The 16423-nt window shown below is 43.4% G+C and overlaps 1 protein-coding gene across 1 annotated transcript in view; it reads left to right on the top strand.

The window, feature by feature from the left end:
• LOC132817668 (aldehyde oxidase 1-like) overlaps window positions 1–16423 on the top strand; it is a 131736-nt gene that overhangs the window by 16202 nt on the left and 99111 nt on the right. Inside the window, 5 exon segments of the mRNA XM_060828167.1 lie at window positions 2483–2544; window positions 8163–8217; window positions 13824–13852; window positions 14487–14555; window positions 14939–15083. Coding sequence (XP_060684150.1) covers window positions 2483–2544; window positions 8163–8217; window positions 13824–13852; window positions 14487–14555; window positions 14939–15083 — 360 coding nt within the window.

Below are 16423 nucleotides of genomic sequence, written 5' to 3'. Positions count from 1 at the left end.
GGTGAACGACAAGAGTTCTTTTTCCCTAGAGTTGGGGAGTTCAAAACAAAGGGACATATTTTTAAAATGACAGGAGAAAGATTTAAGAAGGATATGAGGTACAATCTTTTTATATAGAGATTAGTTTGTGTGTGGAATGAATTGCCAGAGAAAGTGGTGGATAAGAGTTCAGTTACAGTGTTTAAAAGACGTTTGGATAGGTACATGAAGAGGAAGGGTTTGGAGAGATATGTATCAAGCTCAGGCAGGTGGGTCAAGTTTAGTATGGGAACATGTTGGTGTGGACTGTTTGGACCGAAGTGTCTGTTTCCCTGCTCTATGACTCGATAAAAGTAAAAACGACTTGCATTTAGATAGATAGAATCCCTACAGTGTGGAAACAGGCCATTTGGCCCAACACTGACCCCCTGAAGAGTATCCCACCCAGACCCATTCCCCTACCCTATTACACTACATTTCCTTGTCTAATACACCTAACTGACACACCCTTGAATACCATGGGCAATTTAGTTTAGCCGATTCACCTAATCTGCACACCTTTGGACTGTGGGAGAAAACTAGAGTACCAGAGGAAACCCACACAAATGCAGGGAGAATGTGCAAACTCCACACAGAGAGTCGCCTGAGGCTAGAATTGAACCTGGGTGCCTGGTGCTGTGAGGCAGCAGTGCTAACCACTGAACCAATGTGCCACCCTCTAATTTACATAGCCTTTCCCACCATTGCTGGATATCTGAAAGCTCTGTGCACTACAGTCATTATTTTGAAATATATTCACTTTTTTAATGTAAGAACAGCACCTGAAAATTTTCACATATCAAGTTTCCACTAGCAGCCAAGTGATAATGCCGAGAGAATCCACCTTCTTGAAATAGATTATGAGATGCATGTTGGCCGTGATACTGGAGATATTTTCTGGGGTTTGTGGCTTACATATCATGTGCTGAGCTGGGCAGTCCAGCTGCTCTCCAATTCGGCCAAAAACTCACTGATTGTGGAACTGACATACAACGGTCTGTCCACAGTCGGCAGTTACACATTGTTCATGCTTCAGGTTCTGTTGGACAACCTATCTCTCATTGTAGTGATTGATAGCAAGATGACAGAGACCTATTCTACTTGGGAGGGGAAGCTCCAGCTTTCCGATAGACTCCCTGGCCTCATGTTTGACATCACAATCTCTGCATATGTGGCATTTAATCACACTTCAGTTTAACACCGCATCCGAAAGGCAGCACCTCTTCCAGAGCAGCATTCACTCTGTACTGTACTAGAGTCAGCCTAAACCTTTGTATCCGTGTCCTAGCGTGAGCAGGTGAGCAAACGTTTGGTCTAAGGTATTAGAATCCCGACTCTGTGGAAACAGGCCCCTAAGTCCAACAAGTCCACACCGACCCTCTGAAGAGTATCCTACCCAAACCCATTCCCCTAACCTATACATCCCTGACACTATGGACAATTTAGCACAGCCAATTCACCTACCTGCACATCTTTGGTGCTGTGGGAGGAAACCGGACCACCCAGAGGAAACCCACGCAGACACAGGGAGAATGTGCAAATTCCATGCAGATAGCCACCTAAAGCTGGAATCAAACCCGGGTCCCTGGTGCTGTGAGGCAGCAGTGCTATTCACTGAGCCACTGTGCCGCCCATGTTTTAGAAGTGACTTTAAGGAAGAGTTAGAGGTGAGAGGGAAGAAAATCAAAAGGGCATGCCAATTCTGGAGCAATTAAAGTCTGGAATACTCAAGTGAAATACTAAGATATTGGAAGTTTGTCAGCCTGATGGAAGTTTCAGAGATTGGGAAGGACATTGGTAAGGAGAGGTTTAATGGAAGAATGGGGATTTTAACATTGAAGTTTGGGATCAAACACAGGGATGATGAGTGAACAGGATTTGGAGCAGTTTAGGACATGGATGGTATTCTGATATAATGGGATGTTCAAGTATCAATTACTGGTGGCTTCTGGTTGGGGAGAATGCTGCCATCAATCCTCCCTCCTATTACTAGTCTAAAGACTGTAAGTATGTAATGGAGAATGGACCACAAATAAGTCTCAGTAGAAGTAGCACTTGTCTTATATAAGATGATGTAGGTTACTATTTTGAGTAACTACATAATTGATTACATTAATACTTAGGCATTGTTACTTATTACTAACAAGAGGGAGAGATGATATGTGCCTCCATCTGGAGACTCTGAGACTTCAGTGGATTTTCCACCCAGTGGTTAAGAGACATGTTCAGACTATGTTGAGCTCAGTATAGCTCAAACATGAACTCTTTCAGAATCATTACTTGATACACCAGGCAGCAACTATCTTCACTCCATTCATCTCTTATTACTAGATTTCACCAACATCTGCATTTTCCTTCTAGTTTTCTAAATGCCCAGAACTGCGTTCTCTGTTGGCTTAAATTGTTGTTATTTTTATTTCTTTTCTCAGTTCTTCTGATCTTGAATCTCGCTTGTACCTTACAGGAAACCTGTGTCGTTGTACTGGATATAGGCCAATTGTTGATGCTTTCAGAACTTTCTGTACGGTAAGGAACCTGGTACAATACCAGCTTTTTAAATGCTCATGCAACATAGGAAGAGAAGGAGGCACTTCACACTTTTCTCCTGTTGTGCTGTACATTAATTCCATTTACTGCCTTGGTTCTGTGCTCTTAACCAACAAAATCTCATAATTTCAGTTCAGTAAAGTTTCACTTGACCCCAGTCTCAGAGCTTTTTGGGGATGTAAGGATTCAAGATTTCCACCACCGTTGTCTGAAGAAATGTGTTCTGAAATCTATGTCAATTGCTAGAATTATTCCCCTTAGTCTGGAGTTTCCCATCAGTGGAATTTAAAAGCCTTTGGGGCTACAGTGAAACATTTCCCCACCCCAAATTGCATGGTTATTGATTTCTCATTTGCTCTAATGTTGGTGTTGCATACAGGGTAGTTTTTGCTATTTTACCTAGTCATAGTGAACTTCTACTGTGTAAGCAGCTGATTTGCATATCTTGAAGTCAGCAAAGGCTATTTCACCTGGCATACCACTGCCTGCCCATTTTGAAATCTGACACTATTGAAATGCTTGTAGAATTAAAGCAACCAAATGAAATTAACTAGCAGTTAACCTGAGCATAGTTGACTATCCCTATAAATAGGGCTCAAGTGGTGTTGATATTTTCTAATCATCCTGTTCAGAGATTGTAATAACACACCTCTAGAGTAGATGGGCTTGAACCCGAGCTCCCTGGGTCAGAAGTCGGCACACTACAATTGTGCCACAAGACCCTTATTGGTGTGATTCTTCATTCACGCTGCTTAATATAATTGAGCTATGTGAATTTAAGACTGGCCACAGGCTGGAAGACACAGCTTCAACGTAGCAATATTTACAACAAATCATGTCACATGCTGATGGATGCTCAGAGCTATTTGTTTTTCCTATCCAGGTGGGTATTATCTTTGCTTTTCAGAAAACGCCATGTAGCACACTCTGCCAGAACTGTGGTGTGCCATGGATGTTACTTTGATCCTTGATGGCATTTGTGTGGAAGCTCAGCTTTGAGCTTCTGGGCTTCTTGTGAACGCCTGTCCAAGAACAGAGAACCACCACTTGATTAACACATTTCAACAGCACTGTTTTTATTCAAGACTGTCAGTATACGAATATACAAACAAGGCTTGGGAGAAAAGCCACCTTAGACCACGCCGGGTACTAAAGAGTGGATTCTCTCACCGTTGATAGGGAAAGTTGTTACATTTATACATAACTTTGTACGCAATACAGAGTCCCGTATCATTAAGCTATCGCACAGTGTATTAATCAAAGCATACTTTATTGGAAGCTTACACATCAGAAGTGCTCTAAATCTAACACACACACAGATACCAACAGCCATCTGGTTAAGCTCTTAACATAGCCCTCATTATTCTTACTCTGCTTTTCAAGGTAACATTCAGATATCAAAAATTGCTCTAAACTACACATGTATTCATTAGTACAGCTCTAAAACAATGAGGCTCCAGTATTCCTCTGATGGTTGCCCTTTTATCTTGTGCTATGTACTATCTCATCCTTGGACCTGTGGGGAAGATTGTTTACCGCTAGGCTGGCTTCTTACAAATTGCTATGTTAGCAATTAGTTTCGCTTAGCCTATCGCTTAGGATGCCGGGAAATACAGCCAATATGCCGGGGCCATCTTAGTTAACATTTCTGAGCTCCATTTTCTATATGGTCACTATATCTATTTCCAACTTATCATTCCTCCCTTTTTATCATTTTATGATAACCCTCAGAAATTAATACGTTGAAGTCGAGCAAACTCTTTTCCTGTTTCTACATCTGAATTGTCATCAGTCAAAAGTGTAGGTGTCAATCCTTCCTTCTGTGTCCATATCGGGCTTGTCTCCCTGTTACATCGGCGTCGTGTGGGACAAGTCTGACAACTTCTTGTAATAAGGGCCCAAGCGATTCGGATACTAATACAAATGCCAAGAATGATGGCCAGAATGGAGAGAATGTCCAGCCCAATAGACTTTAGCCATCCCAACAGCTGACACAGTAAATTTCACCAGGCACAGGTCTCTTCTGAGACTGAATGGTCCAGATCATATGCTTTAGTGGCAACATCATTAATTAGTGAAGTGTCATTATATACAGCCGAGCTCTCATCCTCAATATAGGTACAACACTCAGGGTCAATAACTGCACATGCTCCCCCTTGGCTTGCTAAGAGATAGTCTAAAGCCATCCTATTCTGTAAGGTCATCATTCGTAGGGCAGTCTGCTCGTGTTCCAAATGACCCAGGGCATCAGCAGTGGCCTTAGCCATTTCCTCAAGCTCGTGACTGAGATCACGAATCTGGTCCAGGGCTTGCATGACCCCATAATGGGCAGAAGGGCGCCAAAGAATCTGCTCCAAAATGTCTGTTGGTGGAACAGGTCTCTCTGGCCTCGAGCATGAGGTTTGTAATTTGAATTAAGATCATGCCACTTCTTCCATTTGCTGTTAACCTCTGGGGTTGAATTCAATAACCGGAATGCTGGGAGGTGATATATCAGCGCACAGGTGCCCTTAAAGTTAATGGGTAGGTATTCATAGGCTGTGTGATTGCATAACCAAAATGTCCCGTTAAGTGCAGGCGTAATACAGTGTTTAGCGTGGAAGAGGACAGCACCCATGCGGCTTGTAGGTGCGTCGGGACGTGTCTTTTCGTTAACACAATAGTCCCAATCATCCTCCGGGAGGCCCCCAAAGGGGTCTGACTTGGTTTGGTCATGAGATATTATTACCTGGCATCTACTGTCTTCTAAGTCTCCCATGGCATGTTTTCCTGTATCACTATGAATGCACCATTTAAATTCTGGCACCACCGCTACTACAAAACCTTTTGGTACCACTTGCCAGGTGTCATAGCAACGCCTGAGGTAACCATACTGGATCGGGTATTTGTCAGAAATGTCTCTATAGGGAATAATTTTTGGGGTTTGTTGGGTACGCCTGTAGGTAAGACTGCATAGTTCATCCTGACCAGTAGGGGGCCGCCATCATGAGGAATCCGGACCCTATCGAGTGTGGGCCTGGGACACATACTACTTTGGTATTCTTTCCTTCATCAGTCTGATTGTCAAGATGAGTTTTTACTTTTTCAAGGAAGCCAGTAAAGATGTTGCCGGTAAGGCTCGTTGCTTCCGGTAAATTGCTTTTTTTCTTTCGGTGGGTCTTAAGAAAACGGTGCGGTGTGTGGGCGAGATTTTTTGATTTTAAGCAACCGGGAAAGTTGAACAAATAGTCTCTGGGGTCCGCTGCAGTATTATTCACAAAGGCATGGCAGCACGTGCGTGTATCATTTAAGTAAGTATAGGTATCCTCGGATTTGGTGCCATTTCCTCGTAGGCATACATACATTACTTCCTGGCAGATGCCAGTATTATGAATTGTTATATTACGGGGACATTCTGTCCTGGCATCCAGAGTTGTAATATTACATCCAGGACACCACTGTTGAAGTCCTGTTAGGTTTTGCAAATGCTCTACGCAATCCTGTGACCATGCAAGATTTTGGATGACTATGCTGCTATAATTAGAAGTGGCCTTAGAGTAGTCAGGAAAGCCGACCAAGGGACAAATTGTCTGGTTAAACCCACTGTTACCTGGGCCATGACGATCACATGTAGCATTCACTCTGACCTGAACTATTGTCGCGGGGCCTGTGTTATTCAGCATTATGCTATTCTCCTGTTTCCATACCCACCAATCCCCGATGAGGTTGCAAGGGGTAGCTAGGGTCTGACTGGACTCACTTATATTATTAGACTGGGTACCTATCACTCTGGGCAGTGATAAACTCATTGGGGGGGTGCTAATAGTCATATTGTCACTCATAATACTCACGAGATCCCTCGGGACTATTACTGTACCATTGGGACCATCAGAAGCAATACGTGGTGCCATACTCACAAAACCATTAGTCATTTTATTAGTAACATCTGTAGAGTGTGAAGTCATCGTGGGGGTGCCTGTTTTTATCCACGTCTCCGCGGTGGCTGCACTAGAGTTACTTGTAGGCCCTTGGAGAGTGGGAGGTGCACCGCTGGTGGTGTTACTGGTCTGCATTGATGTCCATGTCGCTGTTAGGCAGAGGCCAAAGAGAAAGAGGGCAGGTTTCATCGTTTCACTTTTCTTCAGTCTTCCTTCCTTAGTGGCACCTATGTCAAAGGAAGAGAAAATACATACAGCAGTAGCTGCCCCTTATTATCATTCCTCCCCAATAAGCTTGCAATGGTGTAGGCTGAACCAGGCTTTACGACCCTCAACCTTAACAGCAGTAGGGGTGGTAAGGAGGACTTGGAAAGGGCCCTCCCACCGGGGTTCCAGGCTGTGCTTTCTGGCAGAGTTTTTAATCAATACAAAGGTGCCAGGTCGGATGTTTGGAGGCAACGGCAATTCCGACCGCAAAGGCCTGGCAGCTTTAACCATCGCATGGTTCATGCATAAGGCATCAGTTAAGGAAAAAACATAGGAGATCATCCCATCTGACATCTGATGTATGTCAACAGGAGAATCAGAGAAGTCAGAGCTAAAGGGAGTGCGGAGGGGCCGCCCATTGGCTGTCAGGGGCTAGGGGAATAGCAAAATAGGCATTTTGTAGGTCTATCAAGGAGAACACACACGCCTCTGGAGGGATTGCCGCAAGTATGGTGGCAGGATTAGGGACGATAGGGTGCAAGGGCACCACGATTTTATTAATTTCACGGAGATGCTGAACTAAGCGATACTCGCCAGGTTTACCTGGTTTAGCTACAGGAAGGATAGGGGCGTTTGCTTGTGATTGACACTCGATCAGAACTCCCTGAGCCAGTAGGTGATCAATCAAGCCATGTAGAGGGGCCACAGCTTGACTCTTGATAGGATACTGCTTAATACTGGGGATCCGTGCTCCTGGCCTTAACATAACACTGACAGGGGCAACTTCCTTCGCCAAACCCACACAGTACTTGTCGGTGGCCCAGACCGCAGGGTCAATTTCGACCTGGCTGTAACCACCTTCATGCTGCCGTAGCGTGGATAATACTGGTTCGGGATGGTCAAGGTAGACGATGGAAAGGCCGTCTCTCAAGTCCTGAGACCCCATTACATTCGGATCTGACAAGGCTACAGCCTGTGCTACCATGGGTCCTAAGTCCTTTGCTACATATCCCTTATGAACTAAGATAGTTTGATGTGAGGCAATGCCGGGCTCTTGGTCCCACAGTTCTGGTGGCACCCAAACGTACCAAGCCGTACCCTGTTTCCCATTAACTTTAGCCAATCGTGTAAATATATACTGATTGCCTAGCAAGGATTCAAACTTTTCCTCCTTGTTCTGGTCAACTCCTGACTTATCATAACAGAGCGTTACATGAGGAGGGTAGCGAAAAGGGGTCTGGGTGTCACTGTCAGAGTCAGGGAAAAGTGCCCAAAAGTGTGCTGGAATGCGGACGGAGTACTGGCCTTTCTGTGTCAAGCGGATCTCTTCTGGGGTGCACTTGATGACCACGCCAAGACCACCAAGAATGTCTCGTCCTAGGATGTTGATACCAATGTGGGGGTTAATTATAAATTCATGCTCCCATTCGTCATTTTCCCAGCTAACTTTCAATGGTTTAGTAATTTGATAAGGCACAAACTTGCCCTCAAACCCCAGCAAACGTTGAATTTTGTTACCACAAGGATAGTGGGTCCCTGCTAGTGAAGATGCGCATGCTCCTGTGTCAACCAAAAAGCGTTCAGGGGTACCTTCAATTAACAGGGTCACAATGGGCTCTGGAATGGCATTGTGAGAAAAGACAAGCAGCATCTCATCATAACACTGTTGTGGGGGTGGTGGGGGTGGTAGTATATTACTAAACGGATTTTGGCCGCCATAGCCATCTCTGGGGGTGCCTTGAGCACCCCGGCCCCTTCCTCCTCTGCTCCCTCGACCTCGTGGCTGTTTAGGGCAATCTCGTTTCCAATGGCTAGGATTTCCACAGTTAAAGCAACCCTTCCCTTTAAAGTTATTCGTGGCCTGAAATGTCTGGGGCTGACCGGGATAACCCGAGTTCCAGAGGTTGGGAGTCCACGGCTGGCCACGCCAGTCAGAGGGACCTGGTGAATAAGGACCACCCCTAGCTGGACCATTTGGGTGCTGCATCGCGTGAAACTCGCCCTTTTGGTTTTGCCAGCCTGGGACATAAAAATCCGGTTCCAGCTGATAGCCTCTATTGTCAGACTGCAGCTGGGGACCGGGTAATCTCCACAGCCTTTGCTGCTGTGTCTGCTGGGGAGGGGTGGGAGGTTGCCGCATGGGGGCCATGGTATTTTAATCACTTTCCCGTACAACAAATTCAGATTTAATAGGTTTTTCGGCCTTAGGACCGTCACCCTCGCCCCATAATGCTTTAATTGCCCTTGCTGTATCACCCTGTGAGGAATTGATCCAATTTAAGTTGTTAGTTTTCCATCTATCTTGTGTAGGTTTAGGCAAAGTGTTCATCAAAAGACTATTATACTGTTGTGAGACAGCCCCCGCTCCCAAAGGAAAAAGAGGGTCCCCAGAATATGTGCCATAAGTTTCATTAAACCTCTGTAGGTATTCCTCAGCACCCTCCCCCTTTTTTGGTTTTAAATCAATGATTTTTGCTAAGTCAACCGGTTTTCTGAGGACCTGCCGCATTGCTTCTTTAATTTCCTGCTCCTGTTGTTGTTGATTCGGGTGTTGTGCTGTAAAGGCAGTCCAACTGTTGGCACCAGGGGGCATATTTAATATTTCCAAAAATTTTGTCCACTTAGAGCCAATAAACACAACCCTCAAAAAGTTCCAGATATCTTCTCCCACCTGCCAAATACTTTCAACTGATTCACACCATTTTTGTGGGTCCTTATCTTTGTCAGGGAGATTCATAGTCAGTGCCAAAATTTCCTGCGGTTTCCATGGCGTAAAAATTTCTAGGGTAGGAGGGTGAAGAATCGCAGCGACAGGAGGGTTAGCGCGCGGCTGGCCGGGGACTCTTACCCGTCCCGCTTGAGGGTTAGGAACAGTACGCATAGGGAACATGTGACCTGAGGGTTCTTCTATCTCTGAACTGTCATCGTCAGCCTCCTCTGTCCAAGGGTAGGGCAATTGCCGTTCGGGTTCACACTGTGGTGGAGGCCGATATCCTTTTTTACCTGTGCTTGGGGTAAAACTCCTTTCACTATGTTCCTCCTGGGGTATTGTACCCAATGGAGGGGGTTGGGGAGGGGATTCCACATTCCTAGAACTAATTCCCTTATCTTCCCATCCTGCACCCAGCCTCAGGTCTGACAATGACGTCTCCACCGCTTGGTTGGCCAACCGTTTGTTCTTGTTAATATTTTCATCAAAATTTGCACATGCAACCTTGAGCTCATGGAGGGTCAAAGGAAGCCCATCCTTAGTGACACTTAGCCCCCTTTTTGTAGCATTATGTAACCAACTGTTGTAAACCTTCTGCTCGTGTTGTTGTTTAGCTTCCTCTTTCTTTTTTAAGCATGCATCTCTTAGTTTAGCCATAATTTTCTTACCCTTCTTTCCCCCGTTCCCTTTTTCCATACTAACTCCGTAGCTCTTTTTACAATCTCCAATTTCCACGTACCCCTGCAGGCCATTCATCAGGTCCCAATTTTTCTGTTAGCCATCCTGACAATTTCCTGAGTGACTGCGCATCCTCAGGATATTCTGCGCAGACTGTTACAATTAATGATCCCGGATCCTCACATTTATCCATGAACTGTCCCATAATGTTCCCTAAACTTTCCCTAACCTTTTGTGAGTGTTGCTTTTATGAGATCCTGCTCAAGGGACTTTAAACCCTCTCACACATACGTACTGTGGTGCTTTTATGAGGACTCTAACCCCATGGGACTTTAAACCCGTACGTATCTAAACAACTACTTGTGAGCGGTGCTTTTATGAGATCCTGCTCAAGGGACTTTAAACCCTCTCACACAGACGTACTGTGGTGCTTTTATGGGGACTCTAACCCCAAGGGACTTTAAACCCGTAGGTATCTAACTATTCTTATTTCTCCTCGCGCTCCCAGCGCCCTTTGTTTAAAAAAAAATTGTCCTACCTTCTATAGCACTCCCAGCGCTTTTGTGGTGGTCCCTTTAAAAAGCTGTTCACTGGTTCATTCTGGATCCCGTCCGGTAGCAGGTCCTGCTGCGGTGAGTTGGATCCAGGTCCACCCCCGACTTGGGGAGACACTAGTCGCGAGTCCCAAACGGTATACTCACATCCTAGTTGGGCCCGTGTCCACCTTGCCACAGCAAGACCGTGTCCTGTTCAACCGTCACCAGGAGCCGCCTTCCGTTGGGATCCCACCGCTGCCACCAAAATGTGGAAGCTCAGCTTTGAGCTTCTGGGCTTCTTCTGAACGCCTGTCCAAGAACAGAGAACCACCACTTGATTAACACATTTCAACAGCACTGTTTTTATTCAAGACTGTCAGTATACGAATATACAAACAAGGCTTGGGAGAAAAGCCACCTTAGACCACGCCGGGTACTAAAGAGTGGATTCTCTCACCGTTGATAGGGAAAGTTGTTACATTTATACATAACTTTGTACGCAATACAGAGTCCCGTATCATTAAGCTATCGCACAGTGTATTAATCAAAGCATACTTTATTGGAAGCTTACACATCAGAAGTGCTCTAAATCTAACACACACACAGATACCAACAGCCATCTGGTTAAGCTCTTAACATAGCCCTCATTATTCTTACTCTGCTTTTCAAGGTAACATTCAGATATCAAAAATTGCTCTAAACTACACATGTATTCATTAGTACAGCTCTAAAACAATGAGGCTCCAGTATTCCTCTGATGGTTGCCCTTTTATCTTGTGCTATGTACTATCTCATCCTTGGACCTGTGGGGAGGATTGTTTACCACTAGGCTGGCTTCTTACAAATTGCTACGTTAGCAATTAGTTTCGCTTAGCCTATCGCTTAGGATGCCGGGAAATACAGCCAATATGCCGGGGCCATTTTAGTTAACATTTCTGAGCTCCATTTTCTATATGGTCACTATATCAATTTCCAACTTATCATTTGTATCTTCCAAAAAGCATTGTATTATAAAGTGAAGGTTGTCCCTCCTCTGAGAACTAAAACTGAAACACCCAAAGAGGAGCGCCACGCTCTAGAATCTGTTAAAGTAGAGTGAGAGAAGTGGTGTAAATTTTTCAGCCACTTCTAGCTGTTAAATAAAATAAATTCCTGACGCTCACTTTAAAATCAACAAGTAACAATTTATTTATCTAACTCCAACAATGAACAAATTAACAAAACAATTCCCTTCTAATTATTGACTATTCCTGAATCATGCAAGATTTGAATGGTATGCTGTTCCAATAAATATGAATTCCACTCACATGACAAGACAATAAAATTTAGTCTCTTGAAATTACCACCAGGTTACGTATCTTCTGGAACTTTCTATGTCTTCTCTGCAGATCCTTCTGTCAGCAAAGTTTTCTTTGTAGATTCTTCTGTCAGGAATTTAGATGGTGTGCTACAGTACTAGGGTAAAATAGATGGTGCTTTCTGTAATAGTCATGATTTAGAGATGCCGGTGTTGGACTGGGGTGTGCAAAGTTAAAACTTACACAACACCAGGTTATAATGCATCTGGTTTATTTGGAAGCACACTAGCTTTTGGAGCGATGCTCCTTCATCAGGTGGTAGTGGAGGGCTCAATCCTAACACACAGAATTTATAGCAAACATTAATAGTGTAATGTAACCGAAATTACACATTAGACTTAAGATACTCTGCACTCACTACACACATACACATACACTTTCTCACACTCACAACCCCCAACCCAGACAGACAGACAGACACACACACAGACAGACAAAGACCCATATGCACACATATTTTGTGGGGTGAATTTGTACTTGCAGGGTTACATTGTACTTTGCTCAAAAACTGCATGCATTCATGTAGAACTCTGAGCTCAAAAACTGCATGAATTTATGTAAAACTATGTTATCTCACTTTTTAGATTAGAATCAATCTAAACATCATGGCATAGACAGAGAACACAGGGGGCTAACACCTTCAACATATTGTCTAGCTATCACTATTGTTAACAGCTAACCCAAGAATGCAACTTTTTTTAAAAAAAGGTTTTGTGATTTACACATGAAAGAAGTGAAATTATCACTGTATTCTAACAGATGAAAGGCTTAACAGACAATCAATTTTTCAATGTATAATTTCAGTTGCATCACACTGTAAATTTTTGCTACAAATTCTGTGTGTTAGGATTGAGCCCTCCACAATCACCTGATGAAGGAGCGTTGCTCCGAAAGCTAGTGTGCTTCCAAATAGACCTGTTGGACTATAACCTGGTGTTGTGTGATTTCTAGCTTTCTGTAAGAGCTGGCAGTTAGCTCTAGAGCTTTGTCCAACTGCTCCCTTCTTTTATACTCTTGATGACATCAATTTTCTACAATAGGTTTGATCCTCTGTTGTCAAAACCATAAGACTTAAATGTAATAGGTTTTTAGTATCTAAGTGCCTGGTTTAAATTGATTGGCTAAAGTTAAAACCCGTTGTCTTACTGCTGTTGGCCTTTTGATACAAAATGTTTCAGTTTGGGTGCTGTCTGTGCACCTGCAAACGTTAAAGCTGCTGTTCAGACATCCATTTTTAAATCTAAGCGCAGAAAAAACCCCCACATGTTTTAAAGGGACCACACAATGGTTTTCCCATTTTACAAACACCAACTTTGCAACAATACCAAGCCCAATTTCTGTTGCCTATAATGATCTTCTTAATCAGTTCTCCTGCACTCAAGGAAATACAAGTCCATGCTATACAACTTATCCTCATTTTCAACCTGGATCCAGACCTATCACCTTTGTTGGGAAACCTTATTTAAGGTATCTTTTGTAATTAATGACAGTCTTAAGGCTATAGCAGCTGTCCTGCTGTAAAGGTAAAGGCTGCAGAGAGACCTTGTAGTCACTCCTGTCAATGTTCATCATTTCCTCTCTTATTTTCCAAACTCTTTCCTTCCAGGCATCAACTTGCTGCCAGAGGAGAGGTCCAGAGGAAAGCTGTCACCGAGGAAAGTCTGAGCAAGATGGAATCAAGGCAGAATCAAAGGACAGTGATCAAGATGTTAGAAGCTGTTAAGTTAATTTTGGGAAGGTTCATAATATCTGTTGATGTTAGAGCAAATGGAGGCAGTTCATGCCAAGGGCCCATTTGAGGCCTGCATGTCTCAGTGTTCTGCAAATGACTGACGAGGGCCTTGGGCCTCAGTTCTAGGCCAGAGTGGATGAAGCATATTGGCTCAACTCAGTTAGCCAGTTAGAATTCAGGTAGAATTATTCCCACTCTTTGGACATGATGGTCCCACCCACAATCGGAGTCAGCCCTTAATGCTGTTCTCTGATATTATCACATAGTGAATATCACTCATTACTACTATTTCCTTCTCTGTGTTAAGACTCTACAACAGAACTGGAGTGTGCTGTGCTCTTCAGGCACTAGCCTGGACAAAGTCTTTGGATATCCTAAGCTGCCAAACTGTCAGAGACTGACCCTTAGCTTCCCCTGTTAAGTCCAAAAAAAATAAAGTGCTAAGTTTAGCACTGACTTTTTGGAAGAGTTACCAGAAAATGTCTTCATTCTCTCCACATAGCTCAATCCTCATCCCAATTATTATTCTCGCATGCTAAATTGCCTGTAGTGTTAGGTAAGGGGTAAATGTAGGGGTATGGGTGGGCTGCACCTCGGCGGACTTGTTGGGCCGAAGGGCCTGTTTCCACACTGTAAGTAATCTAATCTAATCTAATCTAATCTAAAAGTAATCTAATCTAATGTCAAGAGTAAGTGAAGAGATAGGCAGGGGAGAAAACTAAGTTAAGGAGAGAGATGTTCTGTTCTGATCTGTCCTGTTGTTGGTTTCAGATGTGTAGCCAGCTGTTCAAAACAGATGATCTACTTCCACTGGATGAAACACAGGAGTTGATATTCCCACCAGAGTTAATGGTAAATTGGACACCTGACTTATTTGGCAATTGTTCTTGGGTTGCCTAGTAATTTGGATACCAAACTAAAACCATGCCACACATTACTGGGTTAGTATAGAGGGAGATCTACACTGTATCTAGGTCCGTGTTGTTTCTTTCCATAGAATGATTGATGGGGACAGTGTTGAGAAGCTTTATTTCTGGATCTAACATGTACCATACCTGTCCTAGTAATGGTTGATGGGACAGTGAAGAGGGGCTTTACTCTATAGCTAATCTATGCTTATTTACATTTGGAATGTTGGGCGACTTTCAGTAAGTGTTTGGATCTCTGTATTCAATATTGAATTTCTTTTTCCTTAAGCTCTCTCTTGATGATTAATATATCTGCCCTTGATGCAGCTAATGGAAGAGAGGCGGGAGAAGAGAATGCTTGTGTTCCGTGGAGAGAGAATGATGTGGATTATTCCAGCAAATCTGGAGGAACTTCTTGAATTGAAAAGCCAGTATCCCAAAGCTCCCCTTCTAGTGGGAAACACCAACATTGGTGAGAATAAACTCTATGGAGCCTTTGTTCTGAATAGCTCATGTTCCTGAACAAAACCAGGGATTAAAACATGATCCATTTTTTCTAATGTTTGGTAACATTTGAAAGTATCTACAGGTCACAGCACACAGGGTGATCATTTTGTCCAATATTCATAGAATCATTACAGTGTGAAAACAGGCTATTTGGCACATCAAGTCCACACTGACCCTTCAAAGAACATTCCATCTAGACATACCCCTGTATTTTAATTGGCTAATCCACCTATCCTGTACATCATGGACAACCTACTTAACCTGCACATTTGTGGGAGAAAATTGGAGGAAACCCACACAGACACAGGGAGAACACGCAAACTCCACATAGACAGTTGCCCGAGACTGGAATCGAACCCGAATCTCTGGCACTGTGAGGCAGCAGTGCTAACCACTGAACCACCGTGTCACATATGTCTGTTTGTATTCTCTCTGCAAAGGATCTCGCTTATTAGTTCCACATCCTACCATTCATCCATAACTTTCAAATATTTCTCTGCAAATATTTGTCACACCTTGTCCTGGAATTCTTAATGAAATTTGTTTCCTTGGCTTTTCACGTTGTTAAAATACACGTAAAACATTTTCCTCCTTTTCCTTTTCATGTTATTTATCTTAAAAACTGTTCTCTGTGGTTACTGACTGTCTCTCCAGCAGAAATAGTTTATCTTTAACAATTCTGCCATAACTCATCATGAATACTGAACAATGTTAATAAATCTTCCCTAAACCTTCTGTACTCCAGAGAGAACATCTTCAGTTTCTGCAGTTCCTCCATCTAACTGATGTTTTTAATTCTTGGTCCCTTTCTAGCACATCTCAAACGCAAATCTTCCTAGACACCTTTATACACATTGTCTTCTTCTTCTGAAAATGACAACACGTGCTGGAGTAACAATCCCTGACTAGTATTCCATCTGAACACTACAAATGAATAAGGTTATATTTTATATGGGAGGTTTTTAAAGAGAATTGACAGAATTAAGTGAAGATGAATTGACTTGGCCTTGAGCTGCTTGAGTCTCCACCACCTCAACAACACTTCATGTAGCAAATTAGTGAGTGTTGGTGGCCTGAGAAATGGTGTCTTGTACCTCAGCAAACATTATAGTAATGACAATGTGAAGTAATGAAGAGCAGAAACTGGGGCCAAGACTTTTCTCACAACAGTACTGCCTGAAAATCAAAAATCTCACCCCATGCCACTTGCCACCTTTGTGGGAATGCATTTTGTACCTGCAAGTGTTATGCAGATAGCTGGACATATAAGTCATCAGCTGTTTCCATTGACGTGGGAGTTTGATA

The sequence above is a fragment of the Hemiscyllium ocellatum genome, chromosome 7 (assembly GCF_020745735.1).
Source record: "Hemiscyllium ocellatum isolate sHemOce1 chromosome 7, sHemOce1.pat.X.cur, whole genome shotgun sequence".
In the NCBI taxonomy this organism is placed as follows: domain Eukaryota; kingdom Metazoa; phylum Chordata; class Chondrichthyes; order Orectolobiformes; family Hemiscylliidae; genus Hemiscyllium; species Hemiscyllium ocellatum.
Note: the sequence above shows the minus strand (reverse complement) of the source record. Positions and strands in the feature narration are given on the sequence as shown.